The 20,369-nt window shown below is 41.1% G+C and overlaps 1 protein-coding gene across 4 annotated transcripts in view; it reads left to right on the forward strand.

The window, feature by feature from the left end:
* The window catches only part of CXADR (CXADR Ig-like cell adhesion molecule), a 76,722-nt gene that overhangs the window by 25,464 nt on the left and 30,889 nt on the right, over positions 1-20,369 (forward strand). For all 4 annotated transcript variants that reach the window (XM_060150766.1, XM_060150765.1, XM_060150767.1 and 1 more), the window contains exons 2-6: positions 5,876-6,042; positions 11,415-11,619; positions 18,423-18,578; positions 19,533-19,655; positions 20,219-20,357. In XM_060150766.1, the coding sequence (XP_060006749.1) occupies positions 5,876-6,042; positions 11,415-11,619; positions 18,423-18,578; positions 19,533-19,655; positions 20,219-20,357 (790 nt within the window). The remainder of the gene's footprint in view (positions 1-5,875; positions 6,043-11,414; positions 11,620-18,422; positions 18,579-19,532; positions 19,656-20,218; positions 20,358-20,369) is intronic.

A 20,369-nucleotide genomic window follows, 5' to 3' on the forward strand; every position in this document is an offset into this window, starting at 1 on the left:
TTATAAAAAGGATATACAGCCAAATGGAAGATGCCTAGGGCAGGGTATGGGGAGAGGCTTGGCGCTTCCCTGCTCTCTGAGCATCTCCATGTGTTTAACAACCCAGTTCTATCCTAATACTGTCCTCTTGGGTTTTTATAGAGTCTTCATTACAGAGGCATGATGGATCAAATCATTGGCTGCGGGTGAATGAACTTAATCTCCAGCCCCCCCCCCACCCCCGGGGTTGGGGGTGGGACTGGTAGTTCTAATCCTCTCATCACATGGTCACCTCCCCTGGCAACCAGCCCGTCCTTACGTTCCTTAGGCATTCTCTGAAAGTTCCGTTATCATAACAAAAGACACCTTGATCGCTCCTAGGAGCTCTGTGCCAAGCACTGGGACACAGACCAAATATATATGTATTATAAATCAGAACATCAAAGTTACGTTAAGGAGGTACCAGTTCTTATCGAATTAGGGCTCTGCCCTTCGACCGAATGTAACATAACATAATCACCTCCTTAAAGGCCCTGTCTCCAACACAGTCACATGGGGGATTCGTTAAGGCTTCCCCAAGAACTATGATGGGACACGATTCAGTCGCTAGCACACTCCCCCCAGAGTATTATTATACTTGTATATTTATTATTAAACGTGTATGTTAAAGGTCATATTCTTTTTGAAAGATCTAATTTGATTAGATAACTACCTTTGCTGTCAGGTAAATGGAATTAAACCTGGTGGTGGCAGTGTTTAGTCGAACTTCCATTAATATAAGTGGGAGTCGATTTTACTACCTGAAAGCCATATTTTAGTCAGGTCCTTTGGCTGGAGTGGGCTCGTTCTGGCCTAGTGTGTTTGCTCTAGTTCTTTGTCTCAGGTAGGAGAGCTTGGATTTCTTACCCTAATTCTGCTGCCTGTTATTAGGCGTCTAGGTTGTTTTCGGATGCTGCCTTTTGTTGGACATTGGGGTTGTTTTCAGATACATGCTTGCACGTATTAGGTCTTGTAAGTTCAGCCTCAATTCCTCAAAGTGGGTTTGCGTGTTTGTATTTCACAGGCCTCCTGTAGTGTTGGTCCAGTAAGTTGGACTCGCCCTCCATGGGTGCTGCAATATTTCCAACACTTTTGCCTAGCTTGGCTCTTTCTGTTTCCATTGTCTTATACAAAGGTACTTGGGCCTGTGAGTTTGCTTTCCTGTGCTGTCCCCAGTGTATTGTGACCTGCTTACCTTGGGCATCCAGAATTTCTTGAATGCCATTTGATTCTGTTGTAATGAAGCATTTCATTGATTGCTTAGATCTCTAGACAGCTTATGTAGGAGCCCCTGTCTCCACCCAGGTGAAAACACCTCACCCGTCACTGCTTGAAAGATTCCTGTGCATATGCCATCTTTGGTCAGACTCCACATTTAGTGTCTTGCTTGTATAGATAAATATGTGGAAAACATGTTTCAGATCCTTCCTTTTGTCTCATTTCCTCAGTGATAGAATAGCAGAAAACCATCCTTCGTTCAGCAAGTTTTGTTGAAAGCTAAATGGTGATTTTTTTTAACCTAAGATTTTTAATATAGTTAAATTTATGTGTTTTTCTTCATAGCTTTTGTGTTCTCTGTTTTGTGTTCTCTAGTTTTCTTTAAGACTTTCCTCAGTCAAAACATTATCGAAAATTCTCACACATTTACTTCATTTTTTTTTTAATCAACTGTAAAGTTTCATGAGCACGTTCCAACTTCCTATGATTTTAAGATTGACAGAAGGAAAAGATAGCTGAAGACCATCCAGGTTAACATGTAGCTTAAACTTGAAAAGAAATGAAAGAAATAAGGCAGGTTTTCAGTTGCAAACGTTGCCTGCCTTCTAGAGGAGTACTGCCTGCCATGCTCTCCAGTTCTGCTCCTTTCTGATGGTGGAAACAGATCGAAGGCCTTGGCAGAAGATGACAACATAAAGCTGAAAAATACTCTGATGAATTCATGTCATTTTGATGCTCAGTTAGAAGTCAGACTGGGCAGAAGAGAGGTTCCACAGACTCAAGTGATTTGGAATTTGGAGATTAGAAAAAGCAAGCAGAAAACTGGGAGATGTTATTTCAGTCACTGCCAAAAAGGGACATGATTCAGTCTGTTTATTTACATAATCCAGTGCTGAGCAGTTATTAACAGGACCCTCCAAGTACTTGTAGTTGATCATGTGCTGCGTATTTCATCACATTGTGAAAATGTTTGAATAAAATTATAAGAAGATTTGTTATTTGACTTAGTTTTGAGACCATGTTTGAACTTACAAGTAGTTTGCAAGTTAAATTATCACTCAATTTGCTGCATAAATAGAATTGGGCGGTGTTAAGAATATCCAGAGACACTGCCTGAGACCAAGTGTCTGCCTTTTGTCTTCTACAATTTGTGACTGATGCATACGTCAGTGCTTGAAAAACTATGCCCTCGTGCAGAGAGGCCCCTTCAGTGTTGCTAGGAAACCCAATAACTGTTTTCTACCATCTTGAGATTTTAATTCATTTCTAGTGCAACACAATGAAGAGCAGTTGAATGTTTTAAACATTTTTTTGGAAAAAGAAATGCTGAAAGCCATTTAAGAGTCTGTTTAAAATTTCTTTTAGCAGTATACATATTAAGGAAATCTCATTATAAAGCTCACCTTTCTTAAAATCTCAGTTGTGAAAAATAACTAACAGTTTGATATCTATCCAGATCATTTTTATACACATGTAACTGTTTTCTAAGATACTCTTTAAAAGAAAAGTAATTTTTATGTATCAAAGAAGAAAGAATGGATGATACTATCATGAAAACGAAGTTACATTTCATTCTAATGACTGTAGTATAAGTACTGAGAGCATGAATTAGGAGAATTTAAACTTTTACTCATTTAGATATCTAATTGATGCCTCTAAACTTTTCATTTGATGTTTTATAAAATAAAAGCTCTAGAAGCACAGAGTAACCAGGAAGTTTTAATTGTTTTTCTTATAGCAAATTTTCATTCTTACTTATATATTTTTGCCTCCGTATGTTTGGGCTGTGTCTTGATTTGTTTGAAATGGAATTCTCATCCTGGACTGTACTTAGATTGTTCCTATCTTACATCATACATATGGTGTTCATACCCAGACAAATGCAGACAATTGTAGGAGCTATAGACAGGAGATCTTCAAGTAGCAGGACCTTCTGGCAGATTAATGCTATTTTTCAACATTTCTAAAATTCATCAAACTTATAATCCAGTCACCAGTTATTTTCTACTAATGTGCAAGGAACGCAACAGAGGATAAAGGTATCCACAATTTCTGCTGACCCTGATGGAGCTAATGGTGAATCAGGGCATGCATTTAAAAAATTCACTTAAAATTACAAGGTAGTACGGGAAGATAAGCTCATTGATATCTAGAAGATGGGACAAAAACCATGGAGCCTGAGTTTATAAAAGGAAAAAAAAAAGAAAGAAGATAGTATTCGCTGAGTGCCAAATGGGTGATAATGGATAGCAGAAGGTAAAGTACTGTGAGCATTACTAGGAAGACAGAGGAAAAATCATTGTAGGCTGGAGAGGTAGCGGAGTGCCTGAGTGAATGAGGTGGGAATGGAATTGAGTTTATTAGAAATGATAGAAAGTATTTATTCAGAGGATTGAATATTAATCAGGAGAAATAGTTGCGATTATACAGATACCTAGCAAATCATACCATCTAAAATAGAAATATGCACATGAAATGGAGAATGGAGTAGTATGGACTTCTGGGGGGATGGTAAGTGGTCCATTTGGGCTGAATCAGTGGTTTTGGATGGCATATCAATCTTTGCTGTTTAACAAACCAACCCAAACTTTAGAGGCTTTAAAAGAACAATCGTGTATTAGTTCATGATCCTGTCTAGGGTCACTCCTGGAGCTGCAGGCAGCTGGTGTGGACTGGGCTGGTGTTTTAGGGTGGCTGCAGGTTGGGTACTTACAGCTGTTGGTCTGACACCTCAGTTCTCTCTCTGTGGAGCAGCAACGCCTCTTGAAGCCTAGCCTTGGGACTGGCTCAGCAGTACTCAGGCTACTTTCTATCGGCCAAAACAAGGCCACCTCTGATTTAGGGGAGGGCCTGCAGAGAGTCTGTGTCCAAATTTAATTTGCTGTTTGATGAGTGCACTTAAATGTGATAAAAGCCTAGGATGGTGCCTGAATATAAATGGTCTTGAATGTAACCTGACTTTTCTTTCCTTCTCAATCTATTGGCTACAACCTTACTAACATTTCATTACAACTGATAGTCCGTGTATATTAAGCCTCTTCTACGAGCTAATGGAAAGCTTCATGTGATGGATAATAATATAATTCTTCATTTTGGTTTGTTCTGTTAGAATGCGTCATTTGAAAACCAGCAACAAAAGCATCATTATGGAGAATTAGGACTTGGATTTACTTTTAATTTTGCTCCGTGTTTATTTTTATGGTGTGAGCAGGGGTATGGGAAGTGGGGGAAGAGAGGAAAGCCCCATGTATCATAATCTTTGTGCTTGGGGCCTCTTCCAGGTCATCATCCAGCCCGGAAAGTCAGGCCCACGTTGTAGGGCTGCTGAACGGAAACCAGTGTATTCATTTGAAACTTCAGATCTGCATACGTTACACATTTGACTTTACCTATAAGAAAATGTTAGGTTATCACAAGAAAAACATACAGTGACAGACTAGTGTGGTTCAAACTTTTATAGTGTAAATAGTAAAAAAAAAAAGTTTTGTGTGATAGTTCATTTACAGACTAAATTTGCATTTTATATTAAGTTGTTGGTTGCTCAAACTGTAATCTTTATTGTAAGACATAAGTAGTGAACAGATCTATATGTGAATTAAACTTGGTATTTTTTCCCTTATTGGTAAGAAATAGCATCATTTTGCTCGTAGTTAATTTCCATCTATTTTGCATGTAAAAGATACTGATTTTGTTACAGTAAGTCATTAGCCACAAGGAGGAGACTTTTTTTTCAATTCTTATGGGGTTACAGTGGGTTTTAGCCATCTCTCACAAACTCAGTTGGAAGAAACTGTGTTGGAATTTTTGTTTGGGGCTCAGGACATCTTATTTTTGCTTTTATAGAGTTTTCAAATATTGCCATCCAGCATTAGTGTGATCTAAGTGGAAGTTTCATAGAATACAAATTTGAGAATAGGTTATGGAATTTTATGATGTCTTTTAAAAAATGATATAATAAATATGTCTGACTTTTTCAGAAGGGAAATAAGAAGGGACAAACAGTAAGAAATGTCTTAAAGATAATATTGAGGTCAATTATTTGGTACATTTAAAAATATATAAATTGACAGTTTCTTCTCTTTTTGAATTGTCATCAAAATTTATAACTTAGAAATATTTTTAAGCATTCGATAAAAGTTACAGAATCAAATTTAATAAAAATTTGGAATTACAGAAGCCTTGGCAGGAAACGTGTCAGAATTCATCAGCATGTGCCCCAGTGATGGGAGTTCCAAGTGTGTCCCTGGCACCATGGAAGCGTGAATTAGTATGACGTAATTGCCCTTTCAGAGACTCTAGCCAGGTTCAGTTTTAAACATCTGCTTGGATAATAGAAATCCTTTACTAGGTTCTTATGATTCATATGAGAATGCTGGTATTCCATATAATGTTGGGAACTTCCCAGTATTCTGAAAGGAAATTGCATTGAATAAGATGGATATTAATATTTGTCATTCTGTTTCTACAGAAGCACAGACTTAAAAACTGGGGACCGCTGAGTTGGAATTTCATTACTGTGGTCCCAAATAAAATCCTGTTTCTCCCACATCCTGTGCTCCCTCTGAAGCACTGAGGTGTGCTGAGTGTGCTGCCAGCCTGAGAGCAGATGCTCAGTCGATATACATGTTTCATATTCTAGATTTCGCCAGAAGTTTGAGTATCACTACTCCTGAACAGATGATTGAAAAGGCCAAAGGGGAAACTGCCTATTTGCCATGCAAATTTACCCTCAGTCCAGAAGACCAGGGACCTCTGGACATCGAATGGCTGCTATCACCAGCTGATAATCAGAAGGTGGATCAAGTGGTATGTGTTGCTTACTCGGCAGATGCCGGGGAACTGGTCTTCGGTGTCTGTCACTGTGCTGATAACGTGTGGGGGGACCTGGGGAGCTATGAAGAAAGTCATAGCTTATGGTGTAGGTGAGGAAGGCACATGCTGTGGAAATTGAGGACACTTATGTAATGGAGTGAAGTGGATAATAAGTGACCTCCGGTTTCAAGAGGAAGAAAACGTCACCAGACTTCTTAGAGAAGGCTGCAAGGAAGGAGAGGAACTTGGGAACGTCCTGAAAATCTGGACTTGGAAGTATATATGAGCCAGGGAGCAGGGGAGGCGTATATGGAGCGGGTATGACAGTGCAGCAGGAATGTGCATAACGTGTTAGGGGATGCCTGGTAAACTAGGCTTTGTGAAAGGTTAGGTAGAATTGAATTTTTACATTTCACACAAGGATTCCATTACCAGTATAAGGGTCAAGTCTAACAGTGTAATGAAGGTACGTATTATTACAGTCTGCTTTCCATATTTTTGCAAGTTAAATATCCTATACATTGAATTCCTTAAAAATAAAAACAGCAGTTGGCCCTTCATATCTGTGGGTTCCCCATCTGTGGATTCAACCATTCATGGATTGAAAATATTCGGGAAAAAAAAATCCAGAAAGTTCCAGAAAGCAAAACTTGAATTTCCCACATGCCAGCAACAATTTACATAGCATTTACATTGTATTAGGTATTGTAGGTAATCTAGAGATGAGTTAAAGTATATGGGAGGGTGCATATACTTTAAATCATCTCGTAAGTACGCGATCTTGTATGAGGGGCCTGAGCATCTGCGGATTTTGGCATCTGAGGAGGGGAGGGGGAAGGAGGTCCTGGACCACCCCCATCCCCACCCCCACCGGGGGTACGGAGGAATGTCTGTATTATTATTTTTTTATTTTAAATTTTTTTATAATTAAGATCTAGTTTCTTTTTTTTAATTTATTCATTTTAATTTATTTTTGGCTGCATTGGGTCTTTGTTGCTGCATGCGGGCTTTCTCTAGTTGCAGCGAGCGGGGGCTACTCTTCGTTGTGGCGTGCGGGCTTCTCATTGCAGTGGCTTCTCTTGTTGTGGAGCACGGGCTCCAGGCACGCGGGCTTCAGTAGTGGTGGTTCGCGGGCTCTAGAGCTCAGGCTTAGCAGTTGTGGTGCACGGGCTTAGTTGCTCCGCGGCATGTGGGATCTTCCCGGACCAGGGCTCGAACCCGTGTCCCCTGCATTGGCAGGCGGATTCTTAACCACTGTGCCACCAGGAAAGCCCCGGGATGACTCTATTATTATAGAATTTTTTCTAATTACAAATTAATAAGAGCCTAATGTAGAAAACTTGAAAAGCCAAAAGTAGCACAAAGGAGAAAAATTGCCCAATAACCTTGTTATTAAACCAGGTTCCTTTGCCTGACTTGCAGCAAGACAAATGCTGAAAGACAAGAGCTGAGATGCCAAAGTTTGCAGCTGAGAAAGAGTTACTCACAAGGCAGCCAAGTGAGGAGACAACAAATCTCAGATCTGCCTCCCTGAAGGCAAGGGGCTTGACATATTTATGAGATAAAGAAGCAGGGTGGTCTTAGGCATGGGGAAAGGTGTTTGGAGTTAGGAAAAGGTGAGGTCATCAGTGTTCTGTGCAGATATATCTTAGTTACATGCTTTTTCTTGAGATTCATGTTCAGAAATGGAGACACTTAGCATGATTGAAGGTGGAGTTTTCAGCCCTCTGACGTCAAAAGGCCATTCAATGGACACCTGCCCAGACTCAGTTTTAGGGTCGGTGGTCCCAGCCAACCTTAGCCGGCTTGAACTGGACAGAAGCCAACTCCCAGTTCCTGGAAAACAACTTAAGCCCCCCCCATCACTGTGTGACCCATACATCAGCATTGTCTATAAAGGTGGTTAAGGAGTTAAAAAATAATTAAGGCGAGCTGGGTCAGAGAAGGTAGGGTACAAGTGGAGGGGTTTTGAACAAGCCGTGCTTTTATGTGCTGTTCTCTAAGACAAGCTCAAGAATTCCTGTTAGTCACCAGTTTCTGTTAACCCTTTGGGGCACGATTTCAACCTCATCTCCAAATACACATATCACGCTTTGCCTTTTAATGGTACCAGTATATTCCACTAATTTAGAGTGCCTCATATTAGCTTTGCCTGATATATTTAATTTAAAAGAAATCAGTGTTAATAAATTATATTAAACCAGGGAGAGAAAAAGAAGTTCGAGTATTTGGAGGAATATTATATATAATATATTTGGAAGGGAAATTTTTACTTATGGTCCATATTAAAGAAGGGGTTATCCAGCCGTTTAATGGCTGAATCAGTGCAGTTAGGTAATTAACTATTTTTGGCAAATACAAGCAGTCTGTCCATGATGTATTTGTGAAGAAAAAAATTAAGGTGCTTTCCCAAGTTGTAAATGTCTAGGGCCACCTCCTCCAAGGATATATCTCTGCCCTGATTCTGGTACTAGAACTTCCTTCTCTCCCCCTAAGCAAAATAAGTTGAGCCTGACTCATCCTGTATACTCAGCCCAGATACCCTGTCCCCTCTCATCCTGCTCTTCATCCCCTCTCTCTTTTTTTTTTTTGCGGTACGCGGGCCTCTCTCTGTTGTGGCCTCTCCCGTTGCGGAGCACAGGCTCCGGATGCGCAGGCTCAGCGGCCATGGCTCACGGGCCCAGCCGCTCCGCGGCATGTGGGATCTTCCCGGACCTGGGCACGAACCCGTGTCCCCTGCATTGGCAGGCAGACTCTCAACCACTGCGCCACCAGGGGAGCCCCATCCCCTCTCTGCTTTCCATGGCAGTGCCAGCACCGTGAGTGCAAGCTTCTACCTGAGGTCCTACACACCCCAGACTCCCTCGCCAGTGCCCATCCCCCTTTAGAGTCCAGGACTCTGGTTCCGTGGTTAAGATGCACGAATGGAGAGCACAGGTCATAAATGCTTCTGGCTTAAGACTCATGGGTGAAGCCCTGTGACCAGGTACGTCTCGAGACCAAGAAGTCCAGCGTGCCCTATAGCCTTGCGTTTCTATTCATGTAAGGAGACAAGGACTTCTGTGCTGAGTGGGAGGCCCAACCTTGCTGCCTGCAGGACTTGTGAGACACGTGTGAAACTAGGAACTGGGTTGAAGTGTCCATTTCTGGGCAATTCTGGCAAATTTAGCAAAGCCTGTCCTCTAACCTAAAACACAGTAAAGGAAGACCAAAAGAAAGAAGGGCCTAGGGAGAGATTGATGCAGAAGAGGATGCTTACATAGAATTTCAGCTACATTATAATGCTTGCCAAATCCTTATTTTAATATTTTTAAACTAGCAGGCAGTGCGGTGGGGGACTGGGCTGGAGGAATTTCCATCATTCCCTGTGTGATCTCTTTAGTCAGCAAACAGTTACCATGTACTGTGCACTTACTGTGTGCTGGGCAGCGTTTTATATACTTTAATTATATATACTTATTTTTAAGCCTTAAAACAGCATCCCGGAATGAGGATCATTTCCTGTGAGGAGGAGGAAAGTGAGGCCCAGGGATTTGAAGGAACATGCCCAGGGTCAGGGCGCTGGCAACAGACACAGCTGGGGGTCTGAACCCCAGTATCTCTGACCCTGCCCTGCCCGCCACCCCCCAGCCCGCATTTGATTATCCTCTGCACTAACGTGTACTACCTCCTCTGTTTCCTCATGTGTAAAATAGGACCAAGTACACCTGCCTCGGGGTTGTGGTAAGAATTCTCTGAAATACAATATGCATTAGCATTTCGTAAGTCATAAAGAAATGTTTATAAAGTCAGTCAGTATACAGTGGCAGGCCAAATGGATCTGGTTTGCATCTCAGCCGTGTGACTTTGGGAGAGAAGGTCTGTGACAGCCCCTGCTTTCCTCAGGTTAAAGGTTAAATGTGGATAGTGTCTCCATCGCTGCTGGGTTGTAAAGAGGAATCAAAATTGCCTGGTAAATGTTACTCCCCGGTTTCTTAACTACTGTTTATAAGACTGTTTTCATGGGAAAACATTGAGTTAGTTTACAAAAATGACTGACAGTTCGAGACACATTTTATTTCTCAGGCCCTCCTTGAAAGACTACTGAAGCGTGTGTGTAGCAAAATGAGGGACTGAACTTTGTGGCCCAGGAGAGTCCACAGTTTAAAATAGAGGAAGAGACACTATCTCATTCGAGGAGTTCTCAGTGTTGCTGTTGTCAGTTGGGTGTGGGGAGAAGATGGAACAAACAAAGTGATGGCTTGTTTTACAGAGTAAGTCAGCTGTGGACCCTTCGACTGCGTCTTTTATTTACTTAGCAAACCGGTATTGAGTGTGTCTGCAGTGCAGACACTTTATACAAGCAAAAGATCTTTAGTGAATTGGGGGTGGGGTCATCATGGTAGGGGAGGTGATAATAGAAGAACCCAAGTCTGTGTCCTGGAGAAATTCCTACAGATGGCACTGATTCTGATCTTATTGTTCATAATAAACATCTCAGATAAAAAATTATTTGCAGGATGTAGACTGTAGTTGTCTTTTCTGATTATTATTTGACTTTGGTACCACTGCTCTTTGGCTCTTGGGTCTCAGATGGCCAGAATGAAGGATTTTATTAGCGAATGAAAAATTATAAAGTGTGTTCCATTAATTTTAGTGATAGTTAGAGATGACTATTATAAGTTATCTTCCAAGTCAAGTTTAGCAGAACTTATTTTCCCTCTAAATCTAGCCTTTAGTTATTTCCATCAAAGCCTATAACAGTGGTTCAGAAAACTTAGTGGAATTAGGAAAGGTCTTTGCTCTTAGTCACAGATTAATTGGAAGGTCCTGTTAACCTGGCTGGGCACACACATCTAAACAGGTTTATTTTATTATTTTATCTATTAGAGTCTGGAATCTTCGAGTGCCTCCAACTTAGTATATTAAGACAAAAAATGTCTTTTTTTGTTTTTAAGTTCCACAGGTAAATTATCATAAGCCCCTTTTGGGCAGTAGTGGTGGTTTGTACCTGATTTTATACAGTTGATTGGCATACTGCATCCTCTGAGGCAGCTGAAAATAGAGTGTATCAGAATTCACAAATCCACGCTCTTGTGGAGTCTCACTGAATGGCTCTCTGATAGAGGGCTACATTACTTAATCATGTGGCGGTCTTGGTTTCCCCATTTACAATGACAGTGTGTGACCATACTTAGGGATCGTATTGTGGTTTCTCTCTGTTTTCTTAACCTGTGATTTGAATACTTGTAGATTCCTCATGATACCGTGTTCTTCTTCTTTTTTTGGATCCTACAGTACCATGGTGTATCCAGAGCTCCTTTAATGAGACAGAGAGTTCGCTTGCTTGTTTGTTTTTTCCTTGTCTTATCTTGGCTTTCTTTTAGATTATTTTATATTCTGGAGACAAAATTTATGACGACTACTATCAAGATCTCAAGGGACGAGTACATTTTACAAGTACTGATCTCAAATCTGGTGATGCATCAATAAATGTAACAAATTTACAGTTGTCAGATATTGGCACATACCAGTGCAAAGTGAAAAAAGCTCCCGGTGTTGGAAATAAGAAGATTCAGCTGACAGTTCTTGGTAAGTTATTTGTAATAATGTTACTTAGTAACAGGGTGAGTGGTCACAGTACTATAGTAGCAGCATTTATGTGAGACAAAGCTTAGGTTTTTAGAGTAATAATTTTAAATACTTGACATAATTCTAATGTCCTCTAATAGCATAAAACATAAGGCTACCTTTTTGTTTTTCCTTTGGGTAGGAAAAATAAGCAACCAGCTTCTTTGTGAAGTTCATGAAAGCATTTGAAAGTAAACGAAGGAGTTCTGTGATATGGGAGAAGAACCCTAAAGCAGGAGTTAGGGGATCCAGGCTTTTCCCATTGTTCTCAGGTTTGCCCTGAGAATTAAATAGAACCTCTTCATTTCCTGGGCCTCAGCCTATATTTTCGAAACATAAAAATAATTATCATTAAGTCTCTTTGCAGTCTTATTCAGCTCACAATTGTGACGTGTGCCTTCAGCTTTTTCGAACTGCATTTCCCAAAGAATAAATGAGGTTTCTATGATGAATAATTGGAGTATTTAGGACAGAGGAGATGGAACATGGTAGCTGGAATATTGAATTGGTGTAAGGCCTTTAGACCTTAGATAGTCCTTTAACCTCCATGAGCATCACTGTTTTTCATCCTTAAAGTGAGGAGATTAGACAGGTGGCCACTAAGATGCAGCTCTCCAGAATAGTTTAGAAGGAGATATGTATAAACTGCTTTATAAACAGTCAAGGCCCACAGAGTTTGTTATCCTCCTCTAGATTCTGTGGTCATGCACAAGCACTCTTTACCGCTGCAAACTGAGAAACTCTGAAAGGTACCATTCATAAATATACTTCTAAAATCTTATCGTGGTAGGCTTTACCCAAAAGTACAATGGCTGCCATGTAGAAAATCTCAACTGTCTATCACTATTCAGTGACAGTAAATTCCCCTGCGACCTAAGGTGCCAGGTTTGGGGGACACTTGGGCACCCACTTTATGTAGGAAATGCTGGTTGCTGGAATCACCTGCCATACTCCTGGAAATACCTAATCTGGACAATTCCCCTGCCGGCCCCCCGCCCCCACCTCAACTTCTACCTTTCGTTCCTTTTGTTTTAGAAACTGAGCAGAGAGCTTAAGTCTGTTGGGTTCCAGACTCATCCTGAGTAGCATACTTTTCTAAAGAATGAATATCAGAGCAGGTAGAGATTAGGAATAAGAATGCGGATTTCTTTGCACCCCAATGGCAACTCCAGGGGTTGTCTTGGTTGGTAAGGCAGTCTTCTGGCGACATCACTGAAGGGGGCACACAAGGGGGTCCTGGTAAAGGGCACTCCATGCTAAATGGAGCTCATTCAGAATATGTCTGTGATATGAAAGCAAGTGAACCTGAACAAGGAACCAGAAAAAGGAATATGGTAACATTGGAAATTCTAGCCTTTTGTGTCTACATTCAGCGAACATGGAGTTGCCTTTCTTTTTTATAAATATGAAAGCAGGTAAAGTTTAATAATTTGTCTGAACTCTTAGCCCAGGCATACCTGGAATTATAACCCTGAGTATATCTTCTTTAAGCACTGCTCTCCAGGAAGCATTGAGTTAGGATATATATGAAAATTTAACTAGTTCATGCTGTACCAAGCAGACTATACATATTTATCAGAATTATTTATTGTGAAATCCCTGTCTGAGGGGGACAGGTACACTGGGAGGAATGCGATTGGCACATGTTCCCAGAAGAGGTGTGGACGGGCACTGTGTGTGTGAGTGTGTGTGTGTGAGTGTGTGTGAGAGGGAAAGAGAGAGAGATCCCTTAGGAACAGACTCTGACCGGGCACACTGAGGCAGCAGCCATGGCTGTTGGGCAGGAGGGATGGCCTTTTACATTAAACCTCACACCCCTTATCTTATTCCTCAGCTTAGATCTGTGGGAAGCATTGAGACAGTAACTCCTTTTGTTAGCTCCGTGGGGCATCACCGTGGCCAAGCAAACCCTGAAGTCAAATCAGGGAGGGAGAGAGGGATTAAAATGTGGGGTAGGGGAGAATGGGGGCGGTGGTTGCTGAAGGGAAGTGGGGATGACTAATCCTCTGACCTGGCGAGGCTGTCTCAGAGCCAGAGGAGAATTTCTTTATCTCTTCCATGTTTCCAGGTGAGTCATGACCACTGTGACAGAAAACATTAGAAGTTTCTCTTGAAAGTGAGAGCTGGACAGAAGCCTAATTTGCTCACTTTTTTCTGAAAATTCTGCTTAGACAATCTGGAGGAAAGATTAAATAAAGTCCCCTCTAGGGACCAGACTGAATGGCAGTCCAGTGGAGCTCTTGCTTGGTTCACTGTCAGAGGCTCTGCCTGATACTTTGATTCGTTTGTGGGAAACCTGAAGATGCCACCATGGTGTTCACGGAGTAATGAAAGCTCGTTTGGTGAGCCGTGGGTGCTGTGTGGACCGTTAGCTGCCTCGGTGTGAGGGGTGGTATGTTGCTATCCCTCGCTCCATTGCTGAGGCCCACCCTGCTCTTTCAGATACACCAGACGTATATGTGGATGCAACTCAGGAAAGAAACTGGACGGGGTGATGATAACAAAGGGAATTGACAGAGGGTTAATATGGTGACCACACATTACCAGCACCTTCCCTGAGAACTCTGAAAAAGCCTATTATTGAGACCTTTCGGTATAAATAGACTGGGTTGTTTTGCAGAGGAGAGCACGCACAGGTTACCTTTCCTTCGTGTGTGTATATGTTGCGCTCAGACTGCACCCACATCACAAGAACACGTGGCAACAGCATGTGTGGGGACTCAATCAACACTGGGATTTTTTTTTCAACTTTTTATTCTGAAATAATTTTAGTTTTATAGAAAAGTTGCAAAAATACCAGAAAGTTCCTGAGAGTATACCCATAACCTAATTTTTCCTAATGTTAACATTTTATAAAAGCATAGTACAACTACCAAAAGCAAGAGATTAATGTTGGGACAATAATATTAACTAAACTACAGGCCTAATTTGAATTCCACAGCTTCCTGTTAATGCGTTTTTGTGCTGGGGTCAAATCTAAGATCCCTGCTGCATTGACATCTGTAGTCTCCAGTTAATGTCAGGGGGCACATGATGTCCTGTCTATTGTTAACCATGATCACTTGGTTTCAGTTTTATCTGATAGGTTTCTCTGCTATAAAATTACTACTTTAAAAAAAAATTACTACTTCTCCCTCTGGGATTAAAAAATAATCGCATGTTGGTGGGAATGTAAATTGATACAACCACTATGGAGAACAGTATGGAGGTTCCTTAGAAAACTAAAAATAGAACCACCATACGACCCAGCAATCCCACTACTGGGCATATATATACCCTGAGAAAACCATAATTCAAAAAGAGTCATGTACCACAGGGTTCATTGCAGCACTATTTACAATAGCCAGGACATGGAAGCAACCTAAGTGTCCATCAACAGATGAATGGATAAAGAAAATGTGGCACATATATACAGTGGAATATTACTTGGCCATAAAAAGAAACGAAATTGAGTTATTTGTATGACGTGGATGGACCTAGGGACTGTCATACAGAGTGAAGTAACTCAGAAAGAGAAAAACATACCGTATGCTAACACATATATATGGAATCTAAAAAAAAAGAGAAATGGTTCTGATGAACCTAGGGATAGGACAGGAATAAAGATGCATAGAGAATGGACTTGAGGACACGGGGAGGGGGAAGGGTGAGCTGGGACGAAGTGAGAGAGTAACATGGACATATATACACTACCGAATGTAAAATAGATAGCTAGTGGGAAGCAGCTGCATAGCACAGGGAGATCAGCTCGGTGCTTTGTGACCACCTAGAGCGGTGAGATAGGGAGGGTGGGAGGGAGACGCAAGAGGGAAGAGATATGGGATATATGTATACATATAGCTGATTCACTTTGTTCTACCACAGAAACTAACACAACATTGTAAAGCAATTATACTCCAGTAAAGATGTTTTTTTAAAAAAAAAAAAATCCCAGTGGGGGAACCACTTTGAGACTATGCAAATATCTTGTTTCTCCTCAAACTTTTGACCATTGATTTTTACCATCTATGCACGGATTTTGCCAGGAGTCAAGGTATTTTGAACTAAGCAAAAATATTCCTATATGGATGACATGATGATCAAAGCATATTCTGTCCCAAATAGAGATTTAGAGTGTTTCCTATAGACTGAGGCAGTGAGCCACTAGCATGGAGGGATGATGATACAATACATAGATGGAGCACAGCATTGCTAAATCGGTGGGATGCTGACCGAATACAAGTTGACGGCCATGTACCCTTAACTGAGAATGACTTTTTATTAGCTCTGCTAATGATCATGGTGGCACATGTTCTGAGGACAATAGCTAGATATCCTGGAGCCCCAGACCAAAGAAACCTTAGTGGGTGAGACTTTATTTTTGTTCCTTTTGTGGTTTCATCTTTCTTTCAATTCAGCTAAGTGCCGTGGATTAGCAGTTTGTCTTCCTGGCTTTGTAATGCTGGGGCTGGCATGTAAAAGACTTGCACTTTCTCCACCCAGTGGAAAGCAGGCAGCCGGTCCTAAGCACCACTCAGAACCAGTGCTGGTAAAAATCTCGTTCTGCTGTGCATAGAGTGTGTTGAAATCTCAAACTCAGTGGGACGTGATTTCCTGAGCAGCCACTTTAAACAACTGCCTGTTATTGGATATGTCTGGGGAGGGGACATTTTTCAGTAGAAAAGAAGAAGGGTTAGGGTTAGAACGCTGTATTACCAATAGAAGTTTGATGTCCAAAGCATTGCTTCAGTATCTCACCTACTGCTAGTTTGTGTAATAAAGGATTTATTGGTAGGTTGAAGAAATGGAGAACAAGGCTCATTTTGTTGAAGACTCAGAGGATGAGATAATGCGCAAAACTGATTCAAAAGTCCAGTTGATGTAATGTCCAGGGCAACTGATCAGTCTGCAAAAGAAAGAGATTTGCTTAGGAAAGTCAACAACGCAGTTAAATGCATCTGTTGATCCTTACTAAAAAGTATAAGTAGTAACAAAGGGGAGAAATCCAATTAAATTTAAGAATTACCAGGAAATGTGTGAAGTGAGATCATGATTGACAACCTTAGGTAAAGATGCCCCACTGCGTATGACAGACCGTGTCAGCCAGATTTGGAAAACAGTTTGACACTTTCTTATAGAGATAAACATTTACTTACCTGGTATGAAAAAGGAAAACATATACCACTATTTACAAGCAGTGTTGTTCAAACTGTTCACGTAGTGCCAAACTGTAAAACCCATTCACACTTATTCTTAGTAGTGAAAGAATAAAAGCCCACCCAGGACTTGAAAGAATGAAAATCAGAAAAACAGAAGAAAAGCAGTCCTGCCATTTATCAGGTTGGGAAGAGAGATGCAAATAGAGCCAGGTACAGGGTTTATGGGGAATGTTGCTCTCCAAGGTTGTGGGATGCTGGGAAACTATAGCCTACTGCTGTCTCCTCATTGCTGCCCCCAGACCCGCTTTGCGCTACTCATCCTTTACTGGGGGTACTCAGGTTGCTAAATGACCCTCGTCTCCAGTTTAATCCCCGCTTCTCCTAATCCTGCCTCAGAAATGGCATCAGATTCAGAACTGATCTCTGCCTCTAGAAGGCTCTTCTCAGAACCTTCAGAATCCCTCTCTCCCTTGTCCCAGCTCCTCATAGCACCTCCTCGCCAGTCAGTCTGATTTCCACAGACTTCACACCTGCTCCTGGCCAGTTTAGCTAATTAGGCTTTAACAGTAGCCCCAAGACAGGAAACAGTGTGCATCAATACCTGAATGAACAAGCAATGGGATACAACTCAGTAGTAAGAAAGAACGGACCACTGATATATATATATATACAACAACACAGATCAATTGGATCAGTCATAAAAAAGCCTTACGATGAATAAAAGAAGCAAAAGCGCATACTGTATTTTTCCATTTGTAGGACTCACGAAGCAGCAGAACTAATCTACAGCAATAGAAATCTGATCAGCGGCTGTCTGGGACCCGTTTGTGCAGTGAGATCAACTGCACTCAGCTTGAGGGAAATTGCTTGGGAGAGGATTGGAGCGGTGCTTAGTGTTGAAAGTGATCAGCTCGCATTATTAAAATGTGTTAATTTTATTGTATGTGTATTATGCCTTAATGCAGTTCAGCAAGGGAGTCTGAACTGCCAGGGTGTTAACCTAGTGTTCAGGTGGGTTTCACATAATGGAGTTAGACCTGGAATATAACCTCAGATCTGCCTTTTTATAACACTGCTCTCTGGGTGGTTTTGGATTGCTGTAAATGTGGAAAATAATTGGTCCTTCCTGTACTAAGAGAATTGTCCCTCCTATCAGCATACTTTATCGTCAACCCCCTGATTGTTGGGTTAACAGCACACAGAGAGGGTTGTGACAATGCATATACTCCCAGAGGGCTACACGTCACGCTCCAAGTAGAAGAATAGGTTGGGAATGGGGGGTGGGGGGAAGAAGCTTCCTTGGGTCTGAAGTAGCCCAGCCCGCATCATCCTTGCTTTTTTCACATGTGCCCCATGGGATGGAGGGGCGCAGAGCCGCACCTGAGATGCTGCCTGGCCTTTTGCAGTGGCTGCTTGCCTGAGCTCATTCTTGCCTGTTTTGTGCTGGATCAAGCTGAGTAAACTGGCGTTGGCAACCTATTGTAGTCTTTCAGTCTTGTCCACTCTGAACCCAGGACCCCCTGCTATTGAGTTAGTGGTTGTGCGACATGCTGTGTGTTTAAGTAATCATTAGAAACACACATTCCGTTCTCTTGTATAAAGTTATAACTTATTTTCTTTTCTCAGTTAAGCCTTCGGGTACAAGATGTTACATTGATGGATCAGAAGAAATTGGAAGTGACTTTAAACTAAAATGTGAACCGAAAGAAGGTTCACTCCCATTACGATATGAATGGCAAAAATTGTCCAACTCACAGAAACTGCCAACCTCATGGTTACCAGGTATTGCTGATTAGGCACTTTGAATCGTGTGCCATTGATTTAGACTTAAGTCTAGTAGGGTTTGTGCATGTAAGTGTATATTTTTTAATCCCCAGATACCTTCCCTTTTCTAGACAGAGCAATCAGGATTCTGTGGGAATTAGTCAGTGTTTTATAATGACAACTTGGTGTCATGTAGTATAAGTGAAGAGATATTTTTATAATGATCACCATTTAGGATATTATAATTGGTTTCTTTGTTGTATATTTTTTAATTGATGGTAATATTGAGGGAAACTGTTCATTATCATAAATTAGTGGTTAAGTTACAGCAAGAGTTGGATCTTGAGTGTTTTGCCTGGGTTCATGTTGAAGATACGGTTATTTAACCATGGCATGTCTGTTAAAACAACAAAACAACAGCTGTGACTAACCAACAAGATTCAAATTGGTTAAATCTGATTATTCATCTGTATGTTATAATTAACCTGTTATTCAAACTGGTTACCATGCTCCACCCTCCTCCCTCCCACCCCACCCCGCTTTTAAGCAGGATCTCTCTCCACCTCTGTTTTTCAAACTAAGAGGCTGAACAATACGACCCCCTCTCACTTTCTTTCATGTTTCTTCTATCTGGGGGGATGACATACATTTTGTAAATCTTACTGCTGCACCTAAGAGCCTTTGTGGCACAGAATGTTTTTTATAGTCAACGTGGCTCTGCTTCAGCAGAGACTCTCTGTGCCTGGCTGAAGGGGTCATGATTACCTTGGCTTTGACATAAATGAACTAGAGGCACAGTCGTTTGCATCCCGGAGACATGCACGTGTCTTGCCAAGTTTGTTCTGTATGTAGCTTCAGTTTGTCTCACTTTTACCTGGATTGTCAACCAAGTAGAGTTTGCTTTTACTAAAAACTCAGCAATATGTTACTATAAGAATGGGTTTTGCTCCCTTACCCCCTTTCTTCTCATAGAAATGACTTCACCTGTTATATCTGTAAAAAATGCCACTACCGAATACTCTGGGACATACAGTTGTACAGTCAAAAACAGAGTGGGCTCTGATCAATGCCTGCTACGCCTGGATGTTGTTCCTCGTAAGTTATCTTCTTTCTGCTCTGATAGTGTTATCTTTATACAGCCTCCTTTGGTTCCATCAGTGAGTGTGGGTATTAAGGGCAAGGGGATGCTAACTTTGAGCAAAGCACCCTGTGGCTTGGTTGCTAGCTTTTCTAAGTCATGGAAAGAAAAAAAGTACTACATTTTATTAATAAAACCTTCTTTATTATTGTAGTGACATTAAAGAGGCAAGAGTTGTCAAATTGACTCTTGTACCATATTTAGCCAATGTCAGTGACGACAAGCTTTTTAGAACATTCTTATATGCCAACCAAGATAGCTGTGAATATTAAAATCTTTTAGAGTGGTTTCATTCTTTTATCCTTGAAATAGCTTACACAGTTCAGAAGAAAGTTCTTTTAGTGGATTTTCCCCTAGACCAGAAAAAAAGCTAACTAATTTGTCTCTTAATGTTAGTATATGCGATGAAATCAATGTCATTGTGTATCCTTACCTTCAAAATGACTAGATGGAAGTTTGTTTGTTTGTTTGTTTTGCTTTTTTTAATATTAATTATTTTCTTATTAACATTTTATTCTAGCTTCAAATAGAGCTGGGACAATTGCAGGAGCTGTTATAGGAACTTTGCTTGCGCTAGTGCTCATTGGTCTTATCATCTTTTGCTGTCATAAAAAGCGCAGAGAAGAAAAATACGAAAAGGAAGTTCATCATGATATCAGGTAATTAAGTGA

This window comes from Lagenorhynchus albirostris, chromosome 5, assembly GCF_949774975.1.
Source record: "Lagenorhynchus albirostris chromosome 5, mLagAlb1.1, whole genome shotgun sequence".
Classification (NCBI taxonomy): Eukaryota; Metazoa; Chordata; class Mammalia; order Artiodactyla; family Delphinidae; genus Lagenorhynchus; species Lagenorhynchus albirostris.